Raw genomic sequence first — 23277 nt, 5'->3', positions numbered from 1 at the left:
GGCATTTATATAATAGTAAAAGTATATATGAGTCACTTTCATAACGAGGGTATATCAATTCTAAATGACAAAGTTAAGCGATATATCAGCTATTTTTCCAAATTTCTATATATAGAAAGGACAGTTTCAACATGTCAGTTTTCTGACATTAAATTAAAGTTTGGAGGTATTAAAGTCCTTTAAAAAATTGCAAGATAAGCTTGCTTAAAAATGTTGTAACTTTTGCATTGTTATTTAAACCTAAGTAAGAACTCTTAAAAAGATTCACCTTTTTTCTATTTAATTACAAACTATGCCCTACCCATGGTGAATATGATGGGTCTCACTTTCTATTTGCCATAAATGTTATTAAAGTCTTACAAAAGATTTTGCAAGTTAAACTGGCTTCAAAAAGTTGTATTTCTTGCTTTGTTTTTTGTACCTCAGCAAGAACTTTAAGAAAAGTCCAATATTTTTTATTTAATTACAAATCTTGCCCTGTCGTTAAAGAATATGATGAACCTCACTTTTTTATTTGCCATAAGTATCACAAGACGTGGGCTTTGGTCCACTTCCGTTTTTTCCCTCTTCCATTTGGCATAAATTTCATAGATACTTTCTCCGTTTTTATTTATTTATCAAATATATTTAACAAATCAAGAAAAAAAAATTCTCTTATTATACCTTCAATTTATTAACATTAAATTAATATTTTTCTTAAATGTAGTGTAAATATGTTTAAAACGTTATCAATTAATAAGAGTAAAATGATAAACTCATTATACCAATCATTATTTTCTTAGGAGGTGTGTCAAGTCAAAAGGGTCGGAGGGAGTACATACTTCATCCGTCTTTTACTTGTCCATTATTTAAAAATAATTTTTTTTTATTGTCAATTTTCATATATTAAGAATAATTTTTTTTTATATATTATATTTTTAGTATTAATTATTTAACCTATAAATTATTATTTTTAATGAATATATAAGTCTAAATATGACAAGTAAAAATGAACTGACATAACATATAATGAGAAGAGATGGTAGAAAGGATAAATAATGAGAAGAATCAATTATAGGAATCAAGGAAAATGTTATCCTCTTATTGGCTGAGAGTTTTCTCGAAAATCAATTCATATCCACTAATTATAATTGATAAAGTAAATAGTAAATTTTATCTTTAATTTGACTCTTATAATAATAAAATAATATTTTACTTGTTTATTTTTAAAAATTAAGAAAATTAATTATTTTTGCCTGACTTTATCATTATCGTTAAATAATTCTATAAAATACTAATAGTCAAGTTAAACTACTAGATAATTGAGAGACTAAAATTAAATTAATTAGTAGAGTATGCACATTTTCTTTATTTTTATCCTAATTGTTATTTTAATGAAAATGTATTAATGTGACTCATACAATAATAAAATAATATTCTACTTGTTTATTTTAATAAATAAGAAAATTAATTATTTTTGCCTGACTTTATCATTATCATTAAGTAATTCTATAAAATACTAATAGTCAAGTTAAACTCATAGATAATTGAGAGTCTAAAATTAAATTAATTAGTAGAGTATGCACATTTTCTTTATTTTTATCCTAATTGTTATTTTAACAATGATATATTAATAATAAATTTTAAAATATAATTAATAAAATTATTCCGTAATATGTTTTTGGTAAAAAAAAAACTAAAAATAAGAACCTTGATGACTATTGAAAAAATGTTTCATTTTTCGCTAATATATTAATAGTAATACTCTCTGTGTGTATAAAGTGTTGCTTTAAGTATCTAATGGTATAATGTTTCCATGAGTATAATAATTTATTATTTGACAATCAACATTTATTCATGGATCGAGAGCGTATTCAATTTTTAGTATGCAATACTATATATGATTAATAATTACTTAGGATGTGTTTGTTAAGATTAAAAATATTATTTTAGAAATGATTTCTAGGAAAATAAATATGTTTCTTATTTGTTTTCTTGTTTTTGATAGGTTGGCAAAAATTATTATCCTAAAAATATTTTTATATAATTTAGACAAATACTATAAGAGGTGAAGGTAGAGGGTAGGGATGCGTGTGGTGGTGGGGATAAAGATAGGGGGAGCTCCATATTATGGGGTAAAAATGAGGTGTGGTTGAAAACGAAGGAAGACATTATCAATGTAGAATATCATGTGTAACTTCTTTTTTTAATACGTCTATTATAGAAATCATTTCTTCATTTTAAAAGGAAAAAAAATTATTTCCTAGAGAAAATATATTGCAAAGATTTTAACTGATCAAATGTAGAAAAATTAACATTTTACATAAATGAACACCACCTTACATCCATCAAATTTATTTTCTCCAATTTCACGTAAAAACAAACTTAACAAAAAAAAATAAGAAAAATTCACCCCACATATCTATTTAAGGCTTAATATTACAGTCTTTAGATGTACTTTTTTTATATTACTACTTATAACAGTTTAATTACAAGTATTAACAGATTAGTTTTAATCCATAATTTAATTTATTTGATTTAATTAATTAGTTATTATTTTTATAATTACCTTACAATTAATAAGTAAGAGAAATAAGATAATCAATTGTCATTATCTCTTACACCATTTTAGGGATAACATTAATAGAGAATCAATTGCCATTATCTCTTACACCATTTTAGAGATTTTTTTTCCAGTTTTCACACCCCCACCCCCACGTTCCTCTTTTACATGGAACTATTTTTTTCTCTCTCACCATCTTCAACGTTTGTCTTCTTCATTAAAAAAGAAAATCAACAGAACTCACGATTGAGCCCCATGGATGTGGAAGGAAAAAAGTAAGATAACATACTTTCCTTTATGTATGAATTTTTTGTTATGTTTGATAATTGGAAGAAGCGAATGCTTACTTGTGCCCCACTAGAAGTGGATCTGTATTTGTTTTAAAATTAGCACATGTTTTAAAAATTATATGTGCAGGAAAGAATGTCAGATATAAATTCTGATTTTTTCTTTCTATTCTTTTGTTCTCTCTATCAACTCTTTTGTTGTCGGTAGCAGGCAGCTCAAGAAGAGGCGTTGGCCAAGATTTCTTCTCTTGAACTAGAGATAAGTGTGCAATGCCAACAAATAATGAAATTCCGGTAAAAGATGCTTCTTATCAGTCGAAGATTAGTCAAGCAAAGAAAACAGTTAGTCATGCAAATCAAAAGGGGAAAAAGAGGAAGGTGAAAATTGTGGAAGCGACTCATTCTGTTTCGGATTCGGATTCAGATTTCGTAAGTGAGATTAAAAAGAAAAAAACAAAAAAGCAACAAATGTCGAAATTGGTCAATCTTCAAAACCAATCAACAAGAAGAACAACAAGGAAGGAGGACTCATAAATCTCAATTTCAAAAAAAGGCAAAAAAGTGGTTAGGATAAGTATTTTATTTAATTTATTTTTGAATTATTCAATTGAGTATTTTTTGTGTTAAAAATATTGTATTATGATTATTGTTGTTACGAAACTTATATTGATGTGAAAACTGTACGAAATTTGAATAATATTTGTATGAATATGACATTAATATATGAAATTGGTTTGATATCAGTAGCCCAATTAGTTGATTTTAGTGTCGTTTGTTAAATGCCACAGTGCACATGAAATCTGGTATGATGTTTGAATAATATTGGTGTGAATTTTTTTTTCAAATATGGTATATTGTTTTATTAAAATTTATGTACATGAATATGGAATGAAACATGAAAAATATTGGTCTGAACTGAATATTATATATAGTGTATGAATGTTGATATGAAATTGATTTAATTTTTGTATAAATTATGTGAAATAATTAATTTATAACTACTTATAAAATGAAGTTGGTATCAGAATGAAACATGAATATTGTTGGTAGGCTGGCAAATTCATTTGAGATCTCAATTACATGTTTTTTTCAATTTTTTCAATGGGATATCAGTTCGATACCAAGTGTACACCAATTGGGTACAAATTAACTAGTTTTAGGTTGACTAATTTAGTTGAAATCTCAATTACATGTTTTATTTAATGTTTTCCAATGGGATATCAGTTAGATACCAAGTGTACATCAATTTGGTACAAATTAACTAGTTTTAGGTTAACTAATTTAGTTGAAATCTCAAGTACATGTTTTATTCAATTTTTCCAATTGGATATAAATTAGATACCAAATGTATATCAATTGGGTATAAAATTAACTAGTTTTAGATTGCCTAATTCGGTTGAAATCTCAATTACATGCCCTTTTTTCAATTTTTCCAATGTCATATCAATTCGATACCAAATGTATACAAATTAGATGCAACATTAACTAGTTTTAGGTTTGCTATTTCAGTTGAAATCTCAATTACAATTTTTTTTTTTCAATTTTATCGCTGGGACATCAGTTGGATACCAAATGTATACCAATTTCATACTAAGATTTGAATTTTTAGGTGATATCAATTGTATACCATCGTTATCTAGTTTTTTTACTATACATTTGAAAAACACTTAATACACAAATGATTAACTAGTAACATAATAAATGTTCTGAAATTATAGTTCATTAACTTAAAAGACAAAATAAATCAAAACATGAGTTTGTCACATTAAAACAACCAAAACAAAATAAAAATAAATATGTCTGTTTTTTCCAGCAAGGTAATTTGAACATGTCTTCTTGTTGTGTCCCTCCCGATGACATGTACTGCACGTAACCTTAGACCTCTTGCATTTCACATAAGCAAATCCTTTCCAACGTTCATGTTGTGGTCTCCCTACAATTCTTTTTGAACCAGACGACAATAATTTATGCTCCTACACTTTTTGAATTGCATATTTTTCTGTTTCATCATAAATTATTGTGTTAGTATTACAGGATACAAAAGTACAAAAAACTTTACAAAACTATATAATACGCATTGAAACAATATTTTTTTGTATCAATTTATGCTCCGACACTTTTTGAATTGCATATTTTCTTGTTCCATCATAAATTGATTATAATAACAACAAAATTATTCACACTCGTCATTATTTTTTCATACAAATATCATTCAAACAGTACACTACAAAATAAATTTCATACAAAAAATAATATTTCGCATTTTATACTCACTTAATACACATTTCATACAACAATCATCATTCATACCAATTTTATACATTTCTCATACCAAATAATTCATTACTCTCACACAAATTTATACACAAATGACAAAACATATATAATCAATAAAATTTCAAATTCCATACCAAATTAAAACACTTTTCATACATTTCTTCAAAAAATCTAAATAACTTTTTTACACATTAGTGAACACACTTTCATACCAATTTCATTACATTTATACTACCAAATTCATTCAACATTTTACATTTAATTTATATTTTCGAAAAAAGAAAACAGTAATCAATAGTACAATTTTACTATACCTACTTAATCTATAACGATAAAACTATTTATATTTTATACATTTATACTCAAATCTTTCATATATTGCGCCTATTTCTCACGAAATCATGATTTTGACAGTATACAAATTAATCAAACAAAAAAAAAAAGAAACTTACCAAAACGTATTATGAACAAAATAAACAAAAATGTATTATGAACAAATATTAACAAAAACAAATTTTTACCAATCACTAAACAATAATAAATACTAACCTGAAGGATCCCATCTTCCACCATGTTTAATTAATATTGATACGTAGTTGTCCATCTCAACAAAATCAAGATTTTTCAAAGAAAAAAAAAACTTCAATTACTCGATAGTGAGAAGATTTTTGGTAGAAAATTGAAGAGAGAGAAACGTTGCACAAAAAAAAGGGATAAAATCAGAATTTTTAATTAAGTTTAACTAATTTGAGTGAATTAAGGAAACAAAATATTCTTAATAAGTTTGAATTTCTTAATTCGTGCTAATTAGTAAATACACTCAATTCAAATTAAATTAACACCCCTATTTCTGTTTTTTTTTATCTTTTTGCCTTCAAAAATATTTTTTTTTGTTTTTTTTATCTTTTTTTTTTAAAAACAAATGTTTACAATTATTAAAAACAACTTCTTTTTTTAATAAATTGTTAGAACCTGAAATTTTTAATGTTACAACTTGAAAGTTTAAATCTACTGCTATAACTTGAAAATATTAATATAATATATGAAATTTTCACGAAAAATAATACTTAATAATGTTGGATCGTGCTGACATGGCCCATTGCTTTCTAGTTTTACTAATCAAGATCACTTGAATACTACTACCACTACAACTTGTATAATCATTACTCTGCTTGAATTATGAAAAGGTGCCTACTTTATTTGTGATTCTTCCTAATCTAAAAATATCACCTCTCATCAATCAATAAGCAGATATTTGACTGTACTGGATGCTCCACAAATGGGGCAAAAGCATTTTCTCTTCACCCCTTTGCAACACAGATTGGAACAAAATTAGAAAAAATAAAATAAATTAAATTAAAAAGATGGCAATTATTGAGGAGGAAGAAGAAGAGAGCTTGTTAGATCATTTGCCAAAAACTTACACAAAGGGTGGTCTCAAAACCATGCCATTCATCATAGGTTAGACAAAATCTTTTTGGGGTTTCTTCCATTATGTTTAAATTTTTTTATTTTTTTTTCAAGAATCATTTTTTGCGTGTGTTTTTACTAACTTTTGCAGTGAATGAAACATTGGAGAAAGTGGCAAGTTATGGGTTGCAGCCAAATATGGTGATATATTTGATGAAAGTTTATAATTTAGAAATTGTAACAGCTACAAGTTTACTGAGTATGTGGTCTGCTCTTTCCCATGGATTGGCCCTTTTGGGTGCCTTTGTTTCTGATTCTTTCTTGGGTCGCTTCACTGTTGTTGCTATTGGATCTATCTCCAGCCTTTTTGTATGTCCCAATAACTCTGCTCTTTAACTTTTATTTTTGTCATTTCAGCTTAGCAGCAATTAATTAACGGAAATAGCTTAATTGTTGATAAATATGTCTTTTTGGTGGCAATTACTAAGGACAATTACTTTTTAGCACTCTGAATATCGTTAAAGCATGTAGTGACATTGAATCTAATGACAATTAGCTGAAGCTGATAAAGACTTAAGCAGACTTTGTTAATGTACATGCTAAAAGTTGTTTTTATTGTAGTGATTGTTTCCTTTATCGGTGTGTATGGTTATCACTTAGCATGAAGGGAAATGTTTTCTTGAAAATAAGTCATTTTCTGGTGTTTGGTTTCAGCTCAAGGCCTCAAGTATTTCCTTATGAAGTCTGCCTTTACCCTAAATTCAGTAAGGATGTGCTAAATGACATGACTAATTTGAGAGAATTGAAGCTGTTTAATTTAATTTGTATTGGCATAATGCGTAAATGTTTTTTTTAACTTAGTCTTAGCTAACATCTATATCCTCCAATTTTTAGTATGCATAAGTAGACGTTTAAACTTGTATTAAGTTGAACAAGTAGATCTGTTGGACATCTTAGCGGTGGGATTTGATAATCCACATCTGATCGAAGTTCCATTTATTGCTCTGCTGGAGACATACATCCTATGTGACAATTCAAGTGAAATACACTCGAATTACTTTGTATATGTAATGTAGGACAGTTGTGTCTATCTGTTCAACTTTATACTAATTTAAGTGTCTACTTATGCACATCCAAAGTTGGAGAGCATAAATGTCGATTGATGCCAAGTTAAATGACAAATTTATGTATTATGCCATTTCTATTACTCTACAATAATTGTGTTAGTCACAATTGGAAGCCTTTTATGTCTAAAACAAGTACTTAGTTGAAGTTGGTTCATGGGAGAACAATCAAGAACCTAATTCACCAGTGGATATGTTTCTGGACAAATAACATTTCTTAGTGATGTAGAATTCAACTTCCCTGAAACAAATTTTCGTCTTTTTTTTCCATAGGGAATGACTATTCTTTGGTTAACCACCATGGTTCCACAGCTGAGGCCTTCACGTTGTGATCATTTCGAGATCAATGAATGTGATAGACCAACACCAGCACAACTCCTTGTATTATTGTTTTCTTTTGGGACAATTGCTCTAGGAGCTGGTTTCGTTAGACCTTGTTCTATAGCGTTTGGTGCTGATCAATTGGACAACAAAGAAAATCCAAATAATAAAAGGATTATGGAAAGTTATTTCAACTGGTACTATGCTACTATTGGAATGTCAACAATTGTTGCGACAACCTTAATTGTGTATATTCAAGATGCTTTTGGTTGGCAAATTGGTTTCGGAATTCCTGCTATCCTTATGTTTTTCTCTGTTTCAGCCTTCCTTTTGGGTTCTTCTATGTATATCAAAGTTAGTGCTAGTGAAAGCTTGTTCACTGGATTCTTTCAAGTACTTGTGGCTGCTGTTAGAAAAAGAAATATCGATCTTCCTGTTAACTGTGCAAACTATTATCATCAATCGCCTGAATCTGAAAGTCAAGCCTTAACAAGCAGCTTTAGGTATGATTCGTTCGGAGGGTATCCTATGTTTGATTTAGTAACATCAAGATTATATGTTACTATTAGCTGTTCTAGCTAAAGATGTACCTTTTTTTTACTGATCTTCATGTAGGTGTTTAAATAAAGCTTGCATGATTGAAGATCCAGAAAGAGATATAAATCCTGATGGATTCGCTTCAAATCCGTGGAGCCTCTGTAGTGTAGAACAAGTAGTATCTTTGAAGTCTCTTCTTAGAGTTGTTCCCATGTGGTCTAGCAATATAATGGTTCAGCTGAGCTTAAACCAATTTTCGTTTGCCACACTCCAAACAAAGACAATGGATAGACATATCTTCTCGGATATTGAAATACCAGCCGGATCTTTTTCTGTCTTTATGGTTATCACTCTAGTGATGTGGATTGCCTTTTATGATTGTGTTCTCGTGCCAATAAAGGCCAGATATACAGGACAGCCAGGAGGCTTAAGCCCCGTTCTTCGCATGGGAATTGGTTTAGTTCTCTCTGCTGCAGCGATGGTACTTTCAGCGATAACAGAATGCATAAGGCGGGGCGTAGCAATTGATCAGAAAGATCCACAAGACAGTCCAAATATAAGCATGTCGGCAATGTGGTTCGTGCCACAGTACGTGCTTCTTGGACTAGCTGACGCTTTCAATGCAATCGGATTGGTAGAGTTCCTTTACTCTGAACTTCCAAAAAGCATGTCTAGTTTTGTTGTGGCTATTTTCACACTTGGAATGTCTGTATCTGGCTTTTTTGGGAGTGTTTTAGTGAATGTTGTGGATATTGTTACTTCATATGGAGGTGGAGTTAGCTGGTTGTCAAGTAATATTAACAATGGTCATTTAGATTATTACTACTGGTTACTTGCTTTCCTCAATGTTGTAAACTTCCTATATTTTCTTCTCATAATTTGTCGATATAATCGCCATGAGAAGGAAGTTAAAGAAAAACAATGTGAATACAGTACTCAGAGAGCTTGATGTATATATATGTATCTGATACTATTTGTTATTGTATTATAACAAATGTATATGTATGATAAGGTGACTCTTTTAGTGTTGCTGTAAAATATTGTTCTCTACAGAAATGATTTTGTCAATTTAAATCGTATGTATTATCATAGAGAAAATTGTCAAATAAATGAAAATGTTGCATGCACATCATGTGCACATGGAGGGGATGAACTTGAATCTCCTTAAAGACAGCGAGGTATTTGTGTCTCAGCTTAAAGATTTATTTATTCATTTGAGATAAGTGTCAAAAACATATCTAAACTAATTCATTTTTTGAGTTTCATACCTAAACTATTGAGAGTGTGAATTTCATACTTAAACTATCACTTATTAGTTTGAGAAACACACCTCTTTCGTTTATATCAATCATAAACTCTCTCTTTTATTTAAAAAAAATTGTTACATCACACTTCACATGGATAAAACATTTCTCATTGACAAATATTAAATAAATAATTAATATTAGTTAAAATTAAAGATCAAAAAATTATTATCGAAAAAAGAATACTAGTATTTTTTATATAAAATAAAATGTAAAATATTTTTCTTACCCCACTCCATCACTTCCTCTAACCGTCCCCCCTCCCCCTGTGCCCTTTTTTTTATTATTTAAATTTCTTTTATAAAAGTATTTAATTTTTTTAACTTCACCCCATACTAATTTAGATAATATTTTATTATATTTTTAAAATATAATTCTACTCCACCTAACCCTCCACTTCCAAATTTTTTCTCGTTTTGTGTTAGATATACATATTGAAAATATTTTTACTTGCCGTCACAAGACTTTTTTTAAAATAAATTTTTTATTAACGTTATATTCAGTACACAAGTAGAAAAAAATTTCTAAAAAATATATGTATATATCTAACACAAAACGAGAAAAATGTAAAAAAAATAAAATTAAATTAGGAACGGAGGTTAAATTCAGTTAAAGTATGGTTTTTTTAAAAATATTTTATAAAATAAATTTTAAAAAAATAGAAGGACGGGGAATTGTCGGGGGTGGGGTAGGGGGTGGGGGAGTACGGGGAGGATGTAGTGGAGTTGAGTAAGAAAAATAATTAAAATTTAATTTTTTAAAAAATATATTTTTTGGGATAGTAATACGTTAATCTTTAATTTTTGATGGGGAAAAAGACAAATATATCCTCAAACTATCGTAAATGGTATGCAGAACCCTCCATCATATTTTTGGGACATTGATGCCTCTGCCGTCCAAAAATTAGAGCATATATGCCCTTCACTCTCACGGAAGACTAAATAAGGACATGTGGCGCAATCTTATCCGTCGATCCGATATTTAATAAATATCGGGTCGGTGGATAAGATTATGACACGTGTATGTCCGTTAGTATAAATGGTATATATGCTATACTTTTTGAACGGCAGGGGCACCAATGTCCCAAAAGTATGACGGAGGGTATCTGCATACCATTTATGATAGTTTGAGAGATATATTTGTCCTTTTTCCCATTTTTAATTAATATTAATAGTTTATTATTTAATTTTCGTCAAGGTGAAATATTTTATCCATGTGGAATGTCATGTGTCAAGGTTTTTTCAAATAAAAGAGAGAGTGCATTACACACACTACAAAGGTGTGTTTCTCAAACTAAAAAGTGATAGTTTAGGTATGAAACTCACACTTTCAAGCAATGTTGGCAGTAAAATAGTACAACATGGTATGAGTTGTTTCTACCACTAGTAATATGTACTCTCATACGCATTTGTTCTTTAATTTTTTATCCATTTTTTTCGTAATTCAATTACTTAATTATAGTTAGGCCTAACCCATCGGTGGCCCCTTAAAGTTGGCATGAAGTTTCACTTAGGCACCTTAAGTAGGCGATGTTCATTTTAGACACGTAACGTGTCCACGTGGGCACATATATACCTTTAAAATACACTATTAAATAGTGCAGGGGGTAAAAGGTCCTCCATAATGTTTGGTATCGTAACAACAATTTCGGCCAAAATTGGAGTATTTTTCAGACCATTTTCCCAATTATATACATATATTTTATTATTATGAATACATAATACATTATTTTTATAAACAATTTTAAAGATCTTATAGATGTTTTTTATCAAAATTTATTTATAATTTACTTATGAAAGCAAAAATGCCCAAGATGAGAACATATATCTTATTGGTTTCATATATATGAGTGTCTATGACAATTCTTTGTAGGACTGAATAAAGTCATTGTTTCTTCTTTCTAGGGCAAACTAGTGAATTTTTGAAGCTTTATTCATACTAAATTCAGTGATTGAACGTTCTTTAATATCAGTCATTCTAACTATTTTTTCGTTTTGAATGGATTGTTGTCACTTTTTTGACTTTTTGAATGAATTGTTTCTTTTATTTTTGTGTATGGTTAATAACCGAATAACCGAACCAAACCAAACCGAAACCGATAACAACCAAACCGATAAATGTATATTATATTTGATTTGGTTTGATTTTGATAATTTTAAAACCGATTAAGTTAATTTGGTTTTGATTTTGACCAATAATTAATCCAAACCGATGTGTGAAGACCCCTAGTTACAACTTACAAGAGTGACATCAGAATATTGATCACATTCTTGTCCATTTATACTCACTAACATTTTTTAATTATTTTAATCTTAAAATGCATAAAAATCAACATGTGTAGGTATAATTTTACTATAAATATGAGGGCTTTCTTTGGTTTCCCTTGTCAATACTATTCTCTTTAGCTCTCTCTTCTCTCAAACTCAAAGTGTCTACCATGGCAATTTCCAAGCCTTTTTTGTCATTGGTTCTGGCTTTCATGGTTCTAATTATTACCCTAGAAGAAGCAAATGGTGCTATTAGTGGAAAGACTAGAAAATTAATTGATATGGCTAACAAAAAAGGACCTTATTTGGGATTAGTCATTCCTAATTTATTTGAGATGAATCCTCTTCTTCAACATCCTAGTTACAAACCTAGTGATCTTACCATTGATTATGCTGGTAATTAAACTAAAACATATACACATTTATTTACGTTTTTTCGATCACTTGCTTATCGATTATATCTATTTACGTTTGTTTATCATCCTAAGGGAGGAGATTTCGGTTTGGACACATTGATAATCAACCTGTCGTTTTGGTTATGACTGGACTTGCCATGGTGTGTAAATTTTTATATATATATATATATATATATATATATATCTTCCCTTTTATAATTATAATTGTGACGTTATACGTACGTATTAATTAATTATACGTTTTTTCTTGAATTTTTCAGCTAAACGCTGGGATAACAACACAACTTTTGTTAGCATTGTTCAATGTTAAAGGTGTGGTGCACTATGGAATTGCAGGGAATGCAAATCCATCTCTAAATATTGGAGATGTTGCAATTCCTCAGTATTGCGCACATACTGCTCTTTGGAATTGGCAGGTATTTACTTTTCAATGCATTTTGGGGAACGACGGCTAAAAGTTATTGGTGTTTGATACAAATGAAAATGTTTTTCTAAAAAAAATTGGTCAGCGGAAAAATATTAGACTCTAAGAAAAGTCAATATTAGGATATATTAAGACGTAGAAGCAAAGTTCACGTAAACCAAATTATATTGTGTCCAAGCTCCAAATCTTCGAAGAACAAAGACTGACGGACTGCGTAGGGTTTCCAAATAACTAACTATTTTTTTTAAAGAAAAATTTGAATTTTAAGCTCCTCATATTGAAATTGCGCAATAAAGAAAAATAGTTGAAAAAAATCGTATAGTTTAGGTTAAAAATTATTTGGTTATTTCAATTTAATTATTATATTATAAAAAATAAAATACTGGATGCAGAGATATGGAGATGACGCTGAAAATGAACTACCGCTTGAAGTGAATGGAGATTACACAAGAGATATTGGATACTTAAAAATTTCGGAATACAATGTGAATGTGACAAATTGCAACTCACATAACAATCTTCTTAACAATATATGGTACCAACCTGAAGAAGTATTCCCTGTATTTGGCACTCCAGAGGAAAGACAACATATCTTTTGGGTCCCTGTTGACCCTCGTTACTATGCAATCGCCAAAAAACTCGAGGTAATTTAAATTATTACTGTAATACTTAGAGCTGTCAATATTGGTAAGTCAAGCTATTTACAAGACAATATTACATGTTGTTACTATATATGCAAATAGACAGAAAGTACTTTCTGTGAAACTAAATAACTTTTGATGTGTTACGTAACTAGGGTTTGAAACTCGAAGGGTGTTTAAACGCAACGACATGTTTGAGTCATCCACCAAAAGTAACAAGAGTACATAGAGGAACAAGTGCAAGCATATACTTAGATAATGCAGCATATAGGAGTTTTATCTACAACAAATTTGATGTTAGTCTTGTTGAAATGGAAAGTGCTGCTGTGGCTCTCATTTGTTACCAACAGAATGTACCTTACATCGTTATCCGTGCCCTCTCTGACATGGCCGGAGGTGGCACTTCCGAGTCCAACGAGGCCTCCACCTTCATCACCCTTGCTGCTACCAACTCCGTTGAAGTCACCGTGCAATTCATCAAGCATTTGTCTTCGAAGAAATATCAAGATGCTTGAACTTTGATGTGTATTACTAGTAAGTTGAATTTACCTAATAATGGAATTTGTGCGAAAATAAGCAAATATCGAGAAGGATATTTCTTGGGATCAAGTCTAATCTAAATATATTCGTGATTTTCATGTTAAAATATCATTAAAAGTATCATTGCACCTTAACTATTTGTATTTTTTTTTTAATCAACTTCCCAATAACCTATCTACTGGACTTGGATTTACCAATAATAGAGATTAATAGCTAATTAATTCAACTAGGAAGAAAATTTTTGTTCCTAATTAGCTAGTGTCTCGAGATCGTACTCAATCATTGATGATAATAATTTTCGGCGTAAAACATGTGAATTTTGTCCTTTAGAATCTACAAAACATTATTAAATTCAATTAATTTCCTTCTTTTCTTTTAGTTAATAAAATACTTGATCTCTGAAAAAGTATATGCCATGTATTTTTATAAAAAATGTGTATGTGAAGATGTATTTGTTGGATTTGAGGTAAACATTGAATGCATGACGGTTTTTTTGTTGTCTTGTAAAAGCCACATAGAATTAGTGTCATCAATAGATAAAGTATTCAAAGAAAACTCTTTGAAAGTCATACCTATAATTATTGTACGCTACATATATATAATTCTTTTAAGAAAAGTCTTTTCTTGAAAAAAATAAATGTAAGATATAATTAATGACATCATTAAGGAAAAAACTCCATGACAGTCAATTTGAAAGAAATAAAAACGAGCATGATTTAACATTATAGTGTTCTCAATTATATTTAAATTACTTAGAAGAAAAAAGAAGCAACAAATGTCATCATTGAATTTGTCAAATTTGAAATGTTGAAGAAGGGATTTTGATACTAGGAGTTCAGCCGCATTTTTATCATTGTATTTTAAGATTAAAATGTATTCAACTTTGAATGCATGAGTCTTAAGATATTATCTCTGGTAAATTGAATAATTAGGAGGGTCATTTTCTCAATATTTATATTTAAAATAGATAAATATGTAAAACATTTAAGTAAAATGATAACATATATTCACACAATAATACAAAAAAATCTCAATTTGTACGTTGTAAAAATATTTAATTTGAAAAGATCAATTTCATAACAATATTTAAATGAACGCATTGTCACAATAATTCAAATCTCTTTATAGAAGTTTGAGTGACCAATATGTCAAATCAGAGTTGGTGCAACAATTACACGTGTTTAATGTTTGCGTTTTATATAATTTAACCTCTATTTGCCACTATTTATTTTTGAGATAAGTTTCAAAAACATACCTAAACTATACCTTTTTTTTTAGTTTCATACCTAAACTATTGAAAGTATGAGTTTCATACCTAAACTATCACTTATTAGTTTGAGAAACACACCTCTCTCTTTTATACCACTCTCATCATGGTGTGTGTAATACACTTTATCTTTTATTTTAAAAAATTGTCACATCACACTCCACCTGGACAAAATATTTCATTTTGACAAAAAATAAATAAATTATTAGTATTAGTTAAAATTAATTAAAAATTAAAATTATTATCCCAAAATAATAATATTCTTTTTTATAAAATAAAAAAGTAAAATATTTTTCTTACTCCACTCCATCACTTCCTCTTCCCTCCCTTTCAATACTAATTTAGATATTATTTTATTTTTAAAAAAATAATTCTATCCACTAGTCACATAACCCTCCGCTTCCAATTTTTTTCCTCATTTTGTTATATATATATATCCGCCGCAAGACTTTTTTAAAATATTTTTTTTATTTATGTTATATACTGTACACTAGTAGAAAACAGTTCCTAGAAATATATGTACATATATAACACAAAACGATAAAAATAAAATAAATAAATAAATTAGAAGTGGAGGATTAAATAGGATGGTAAAAAAATATTTTATAATTTTATTTTTTTTAATAAAGGACGGGGGATTGTGGTGGTTGGGGGGAGGGGGGGGGTGTATGGGGAGGAGGTGGTGTAGTGGGGTAAGAATTTTTTTTTAAAATTATTTATTTTTGGGGGGATAGAGTACTTTAATTTTTATTTTTTAATTAATATTAATAGTTTATTATTTAATTTTTGTCAATTGGAATGTTTTATCCATGTGGAATGTCATGTGTCAAAGTTTTTTCAAATAAAAGAGAGAGTGCATTACACACACCACAGAGGTGTGTTTCTCAAACTAAAAAGTGATAGTTTAGGTATGAAACTCACACTTTCAATAGTTTAGGTATGAAACTAAAAAAATAGGGATAGTTTAGATGTGTTTTTGACACTTATCTCTTTATTTTTTAATTGTGACATATCTTTTGGTCCCTGTTGGCCCTATTTACTTTTCAATTGCCAAGAAAATTAAGGTAAATTATTTATTATCACCTATTCTCATTCTTGTTAAATGTAAATAATTATATTCACATGCTTATATAGTGGAAGATCGATCAACTGTATTGATTGCGTCTTTGTTTTTTTAATCAACGCAATAGTTTCTTTTACTCCATTTTTGACATGTTTAATAATGATAGTAATATAGAGTAATAATTAATTGATATGTTTGAATGATTGTAAGTTGTAACTAGGGGTGTTCATGGGTAGGTTTGGATCGGTTATTGGTCAATTAAAATCAAACTAATTTAATCGGTTTTAAAACCATCAAAATCAAACCAAACCAAATATAATATACATTTATCATCGGTTTCAATTTGGTTTGGTTTGGTTATTCGGTTATTAACCATACACAAAAATAAAAGAAACAATTCATTCAAAAAGTGAAAACAATCAATTTAAAATGAAAAATAGTTAGACTAACTGAAATTACTGAACTTTCGATCACTAAATTTACTATGAATAAAGCTTTAAAATTCACAATTTTGGCCTAGAAGGAGACAGTAACATTTTTCAGTCCCACAAAGAATTGTCATACACACTCATATATATGAAATCAATAAGATAAATGTTTTCACCTAAGACATTTTTGCTTTCAATAAGTAAATTATAAAGAAATTTTGATGAAAACATATATAAGATCTTTAAAATTATTTATAAAAATATATATTAAGTATGTATATTAATAAAATATATGTAATTTATCGGTTCAATTAAATTATTTCTTCGATTTTTTCAAATAAAACCATAACCAAACCAAATACCATCTGTTTTCAAAAAATCTAAAATCAAACCAAATCCAAATAAAATCAATTTATTTTATCGATTTGATTTGAATTTTTGGTTTGGATCGATTTTTATCCAAACCGTGAACTATAACAATTGTTTGAGATAGGGTCACGGGCGTGTCATAGTTTTTAAAAGTTGACTTAATCTTCAAATAGATTACTAATTTTTAAGAAATAAAAATATTGATTTATATAAATTTTTATATAGTTGTATCGAATTAATTAGATAGGTTTTTAGCTTTATAAAAATAAATTAAAAAAATGTTAAATCGTACCACATAAATTTATGTATGAAATATAGAGTTTACAAATGATGAAAATATAAATTTTTGCTTTGGCCTGGGTAATAGAAACGACTACAAGCCTCTCTTTCTTCCCCTTCATCCTCCAACAACTTGGTTCTAGAATTATCTAGGGCCCGAGCCTTACGGTGCTCCCAATCAGCCTCCTCGAAATTCGAATAGTAACTAATAAGTTATAAGTGTCAACCAAAATTCATGTAGTTTGTATTTTAAGATGTCTTCAATATTTCATCGAAGATGCCTTTTTCCTCCTTCTCACCTCTGGCTTAGTCTTTGTTCTTTCATTGAGAGTATTTATCGACAAAAGAATCACTCTAAGATGATCATCTCATAGCTATTGAAAACGAAGTATGCTGATGAATTAAGCAGTAAGAAAATCAAATATAATTGTAGATCTTGAGGAGAAAAAGGATAGTTGACACTTGACAATATGGGAATACCGACAAGTTTACTAGATAGTGTATAAAATAAAATATCTGAATTGGAAAGAGAGGCCTGCAAATTAAATATTATCGTGATATAGAAGTATCATCATTCATCAACAGCTACATTACAATTGGAATATATTATAACAGCTTATTCATCTGATAGAGATTTTACAACAGTACTATATTTTAAAAATAATTTTATTTATTTATTGTCATTGTTGTTATATTTTAATTTACCGTTCTCCTTCTTTGAAATATATAAATATCAGGATGCTCTTTTGGTAAGTTATTTCTAAATAATTTCATGTTATTTTAGTAGTGCAAACATTCTTTAATATAATCATTTCATATGATACAAATAATTTTTTTATGTCAAGTATGAGTCTTTTGATGTAAAATTTAAAATGACGGATCTGTTTTTTTTTTTTTTTTTTTTTACAAATATGAACTTATGGATCAAGTTTTACATTTTAAAAGTTGAAATCATGATTTAGAATCTCAAATCATATATTTTTGAAAAAGTTGAAATTTGAAATCACAATGCTAGTCATATGTCCAATAGTGATTTAAAATCATAATTTCATATCACATATACTTAAATGTAAACTAAGCCTTTCAAAATTAGCACTACCTTGTAAGTTAAAGTGGACGATTGTATTGGAATTATTATTAACCTAGCTAATTGATACAAAAATTTGAAAAAATAATGAAATATGTTATAACAAAAGAATGTTAAAACTTATAACGCTATTTAATTTGAGGGTATATATAACTCTGAAAGGAATTTTAACAACCGTTATCTTGAACCGTCACAGCTAAATTCTTCTTGTATTAGATCTTCACTTTCTTTGAAACGATATATAGTAATGTACATACATCATTATCACCAATATAATATGAGCATCTAGAATCAATAATATTTTATAAAAATATCGTTCAAAAAATTTAGTAACTCTAGATACAATAAAATTAACTCTATTATCACTAAGTGTTTTTATAGAAATAACTATTACCGTCAAATGCATTTAAAAATAAAATAAAATTATTACCATTAAATAGTGATATCTGAGGTGACAATTATTGGTTGATTAGTACCAATTGAAATTTATTTTTAAAACTTTCGTGCACCTATAATATCGTCTAAGGGGATATTGTCCAGTATCATGATTCATGCCAAAACTAGTGTTGTTATACAAAGGCCAAACACATACACAATTCCTCACACTTTTCCTCATTTTTTTAATTTTGGCATTATATTTTAGCATTATTTCATTTTAACTCTTAAACTCTATTTTTTTAATATACCATTTAAACATAAAATACTATTTTTATGATTTCTTTATTTTATTTATGTTCTTTAATTGTTGTTTCTTATTTTAAAAATCAATGTGTGTTTGTTAATTTTCATTAAAAAAAGATTAAAAATTAATTTTTTTTAAAAAATAATCTTCTTGAGAGTTTTTCTGTATTTTGCGTGAAAAATAACATGCAAAATTGTGTTGGTTTAATTTTCTTTCTTAAAAGATCATTGACATCCCAAAGAAATCTGTCGAGTTTTAGCATTTTTTAGTAGTGTTATTATCAATGAACAAGAGTCTTTTTATTACTCGTATTGAAAATGAGTTTTTTTATTTGTATTGAGTTAAATTTAAAATTACAAAATGAATATTTGCGTTAAATTTAGATATACTAGATGATATGAAAAAAATAAAATATGTGGCATTATTTAATTTAGTTGAATCTTTAAGAAAGAAAATCAAATCAGTTTCATCGATTTATTTTCATGCAAAAATACAGAGAAATCTCAAAAAATAATATTATTATTTTAAAAAAAAAAATCTATGTTCATTATTTAATTTTTATTTTTTAAAAATGAAATTAACGGACACACAACAATTGAAGAACATAAATAAAAAATAAAGAAATCATAAAAATAATATTTCGTGTTTAAATAGTACATAAAAATAGAGTTTAAGGATTAATTAAAATGGAACAAGACCTGATAGAGCGTCAAAATGAAAAATAAGGACAAGTTTCAGAGGCTGCGTATGTGTTTGGCCTTATACAAAACTTTTACATGACAAAATATATATATTAAAAATTAGTCGAATTATTGATGGATGATGCAACGTAATATAATTATAATTTTACTATAAATATGAGGGCTTTGTTATTAGTTTCCCTTGTCAATACTATTCTCTTAATTAGCTCTCTTTTCTCTCAAACTCAAAGTTTCTACATATATATAAACCATGGCAATTTCCAAGCCTTTTTTGTCATTGGTTCTGGCTTTCATGGTTCTAATTATTACCCTAGAAGAAAAGAAGCAAATGGTGCTATTAGTGGAAAGACTAGAAAATTAATTGATATGGCTAACAAAAGAGGACCTTATTTGGGATTAGTCATTCCTAATTTATTTGAGATGAATCCTCTTCTTCAACATCCTAGTTACAAACCTAGTGATCTTACCATTGATTATGCTGGTAATTAAACTAAATCATATACACATTATTTTACGTTTTTTTCGATCACTTGCTTATCGATTATATATATTTACGTTTGTTTATCATCCTAAGGGAGGAGATTTCGGTTTGGACACATTGATAATCAACCTGTCGTTTTGGTTATGACTGGACTTGCCATGGTGTGTTAATAGTTATAATTATAATTGTTACGTTGTACGTATGTATTAATTAATTTTACGGTTTTGATCGATAGATCGATTTTGTGTTTGTTTAATTGTTTCAGCTAAATGCTGGGATCACAACACAATTGTTGTTAACATTGTTCGATGTTAAAGGAGTGGTGCATTATGGAATAGCAGGAAATGCAAATCCATCTCTAAATATTGGAGATGTTGCAATTCCTCAATATTGGGCACATACTGCTCTTTGGAATTGGCAGGTACTTACTTTTCAATGCATTTTTGGGAATTTTACGTAGGGGCGGTTCAGAATTTTTGGTGTTTGATACGAAGGAAAATATTTTTTTAAAAAAATTGGTCAATGAGAATTGGATTATTGGAATCTAAAAAAGTCAAAGCAATCCGATATCGTTACAAGTAAATTTTAGACTAGTAAAAGTCAATATTAGGATAGCTAAAACATATGTTAAGACGTAGAAGCAAAGTTCACGTAAACCAAGTTTTAGTGTGTCCAAGCTCTAAACCAAATTCATTTCTTTATGCTAGTCAAAAACCGACGCACTGCATAGGTTTTTCAATAAAAAATTAAAATCTTTATTTTTTCAACGCGAAAGTTATAATTATTTTGTTTATAAGAAAACTGACAGAGTCCCTCGATTTTTTTTTTTAACTTTATACAAAAAAAATGAGGAACTCTGACGATTTTATAAGAGCAAAACTGCGTTGAAAAATTAAAATTTATATAGTTTAGGTTTAAAAGTCTTTGGTTGTTCCATTTTATTATATTTGAGAAAAGTCATCAAACTTATATTATGAAAAATAAAATACTAAATGCAGAGATATGGAGATGGCCCTGAGAATGAACTACCTCTTGAAGTAAATGGAGATTACACGAGAGATATTGGCTACTTGAAAATTGCACAATACACAGTGAATGTCACAAATTGCAACTCGCATAACAATCTCCTTAACAATGTATGGTACCAACCTGAAGAAGTATTCCCTGTATTTGGCACTCCAGAGGATAGACAACATATCTTTTGGGTCCCTGTTGACCCTCGTTACTATGCAATCGCCAAGAAACTCGAGGTAATTTAAATTATTACTCTAATATTTAGAGCGGTCAATGTCATGGATTAGTCAATTTACAAGACAATATTACATGTTGTTACTATGCAGTATCTTCTTAATAACTCTTTTGACGTGTTTATGTAACTAGGGTTTGAAGTTGGAAGGGTGTTTAAACGCAACGACATGTTTGAGTCATCCACCAAAAGTAACAAGAGTGCATAGAGGAACAAGTGCAAGCATATACTTAGATAATGCAGCATATAGGAGTTTTATCTACAACAAGTTTGATGTTAGTCTTGTTGAAATGGAAAGTGCTGCTGTGGCTCTCATTTGTTACCAACAGAATGTACCTTACATCGTTATCCGTGCCCACTCTGACTTGGCCGGAGGTGGCACTTCCGAGTCCAACGAGGCCTCCACCTTCATCACCCTTGCTGCTACCAACTCCGTTGAAGTCACCGTGCAATTCATCAAGCAATTGTCTTCGAAGAAATATCAAGATGCTTGAACTTTGATGTGTATTACTAGTACGTTAAATTTACCTAATAATGGAATTTGTGTGAAAATAAGCAAAAATCGACAAGGAGAATTCTTGGAATCACGTTAATTGAATTTCATTAAAAGTATCGTTGCATCTTTAACTATTTGAAAATTTTCTTTTAATCGTGTCCCACATAATTAGTGTGTACCCAATAACCTAGTAGTTTAAATCAAATTTAACTACCATGTTAAGCTGAACTTATAATACATTACGAGAAAACAAGGATTAGCAATCATGCTAATTTTATTTAACTACGGATTAGTAATATATTATATGAAAATTCAATTAACTAAGAGCTATTTAGATATCTCGTAGCTTTCATGTTTTCTTGCTAGTATATATTTTAGTACTTATTATACTTTTTTCTCTATTTTTCTAAAATAAAGGTTAGATAAACGACATGTTGTGGAACGATACTATCCACTAGACTTGTATTCAACAATAATAGAGATTAATACTAATTAATTAATTCAACTAGGAAGAACAATTTTGGATGGATTCCACAAGGAAATAAAAGACAAAATCATCAGAAAGAAAACTCTTTTGGAGAAATTGTCTAAAAAGTCATGGTCATAGTACTCCTACAAATATTATTCAAATGGTGGCTTTACGTTTTTGAGAAAAGTAGTTTGTAGGAATAAATTATTTTATAGAGGCTGCTCTTAAATAAAATTAAAAGAAAAAAACAAAGAGTACGAAATCACGTGGTGATATAAGAAAATAGAGAAAAAAAAGAAGAAGTTAAGATCGACAACTTATACGTGTAAATAAATTTCAAAATACGTAAATTGTCGTTTAGTAACCATATGATAAGATAAATTGTTTCATGTTTTTTTAATTATTTATCGTGTTGCCTATGTGTAATTGTATCAATCAATTATTTGTGGTGCGGGATTCTATAATAGTGGGTAAGATTTATTATGGTAGATATGTAATTATATTAAATTTTTTATATTAATTCTATAATTATTGTTTGATGGGAATCCATATTTGATTGTGTTGTTGGTTCAAAAAGAAGTAGGAAACATCAAAGCCTTTTTTAACAAGTGATTGCACA

At 28.6% G+C, this 23277-nt stretch overlaps 2 protein-coding genes across 4 annotated transcripts; both read left to right on the top strand.

Annotated features, from left to right (window-relative positions):
- Window positions 1–6306: 6306 nt before the first annotated feature.
- Window positions 6307–9536, top strand: LOC125878349 (protein NRT1/ PTR FAMILY 1.2-like). The gene is made up of 4 exons (XM_049559586.1): window positions 6307–6567; window positions 6668–6885; window positions 7914–8464; window positions 8577–9536. Exons 1-4 carry the CDS (start codon window positions 6471–6473, stop codon window positions 9445–9447), a joined length of 1737 nt encoding a protein of 578 aa, XP_049415543.1. The 5' UTR covers window positions 6307–6470; the 3' UTR covers window positions 9448–9536.
- Window positions 9537–12194: 2658 nt separating this feature from the next.
- LOC125843339 (uncharacterized) lies at window positions 12195–22273 on the top strand. 3 transcript variants are annotated; one of them, XM_049522573.1, is made up of 5 exons: window positions 12195–12465; window positions 12558–12625; window positions 12746–12901; window positions 13302–13553; window positions 13706–14224. In XM_049522573.1, exons 1-5 carry the CDS (start codon window positions 12240–12242, stop codon window positions 14063–14065), a joined length of 1062 nt encoding a protein of 353 aa, XP_049378530.1. In that variant the 5' UTR covers window positions 12195–12239; the 3' UTR covers window positions 14066–14224. The 3 variants fall into 3 exon arrangements, with proteins under 3 accessions (XP_049378530.1, XP_049378529.1, XP_049378531.1); XM_049522572.1 differs by lacking the exons at window positions 12558–12625; window positions 12746–12901; window positions 13302–13553; window positions 13706–14224 and adding exons at window positions 20541–20608; window positions 20713–20868; window positions 21446–21697; window positions 21828–22273 and having other exon boundaries at window positions 12229–12465; XM_049522574.1 differs by lacking the exons at window positions 12195–12465; window positions 12558–12625; window positions 12746–12901; window positions 13302–13553; window positions 13706–14224 and adding exons at window positions 20234–20447; window positions 20541–20608; window positions 20713–20868; window positions 21446–21697; window positions 21828–22273.
- The last annotated feature ends 1004 nt before the right edge of the window (window positions 22274–23277 follow it).

Source organism: Solanum stenotomum, chromosome 10 (genome assembly GCF_019186545.1).
Source record: "Solanum stenotomum isolate F172 chromosome 10, ASM1918654v1, whole genome shotgun sequence".
Taxonomy (NCBI): Eukaryota; Viridiplantae; Streptophyta; class Magnoliopsida; order Solanales; family Solanaceae; genus Solanum; species Solanum stenotomum.
Note: the sequence above shows the minus strand (reverse complement) of the source record. Positions and strands in the feature narration are given on the sequence as shown.

Coding starts and splice junctions, on each gene's coding strand:
- LOC125878349 (XM_049559586.1), top strand. CDS start 6,471: ATGGCAATTATTGAGGAGGAAGAAGAAGAGAGCTTGTTAGATCATTTG. Junction 6,568..6,667: donor AACCATGCCATTCATCATAG/GTTAGACAAAAT, acceptor TAACTTTTGCAG/TGAATGAAACATTGGAGAAA. Junction 8,465..8,576: donor GCCTTAACAAGCAGCTTTAG/GTATGATTCGTT, acceptor ATCTTCATGTAG/GTGTTTAAATAAAGCTTGCA.
- LOC125843339 (XM_049522572.1), top strand. CDS start 12,240: ATGGCAATTTCCAAGCCTTTTTTGTCATTGGTTCTGGCTTTCATGGTT. Junction 20,609..20,712: donor TTATGACTGGACTTGCCATG/GTGTGTTAATAG, acceptor TAATTGTTTCAG/CTAAATGCTGGGATCACAAC. Junction 21,698..21,827: donor CAATCGCCAAGAAACTCGAG/GTAATTTAAATT, acceptor TTATGTAACTAG/GGTTTGAAGTTGGAAGGGTG.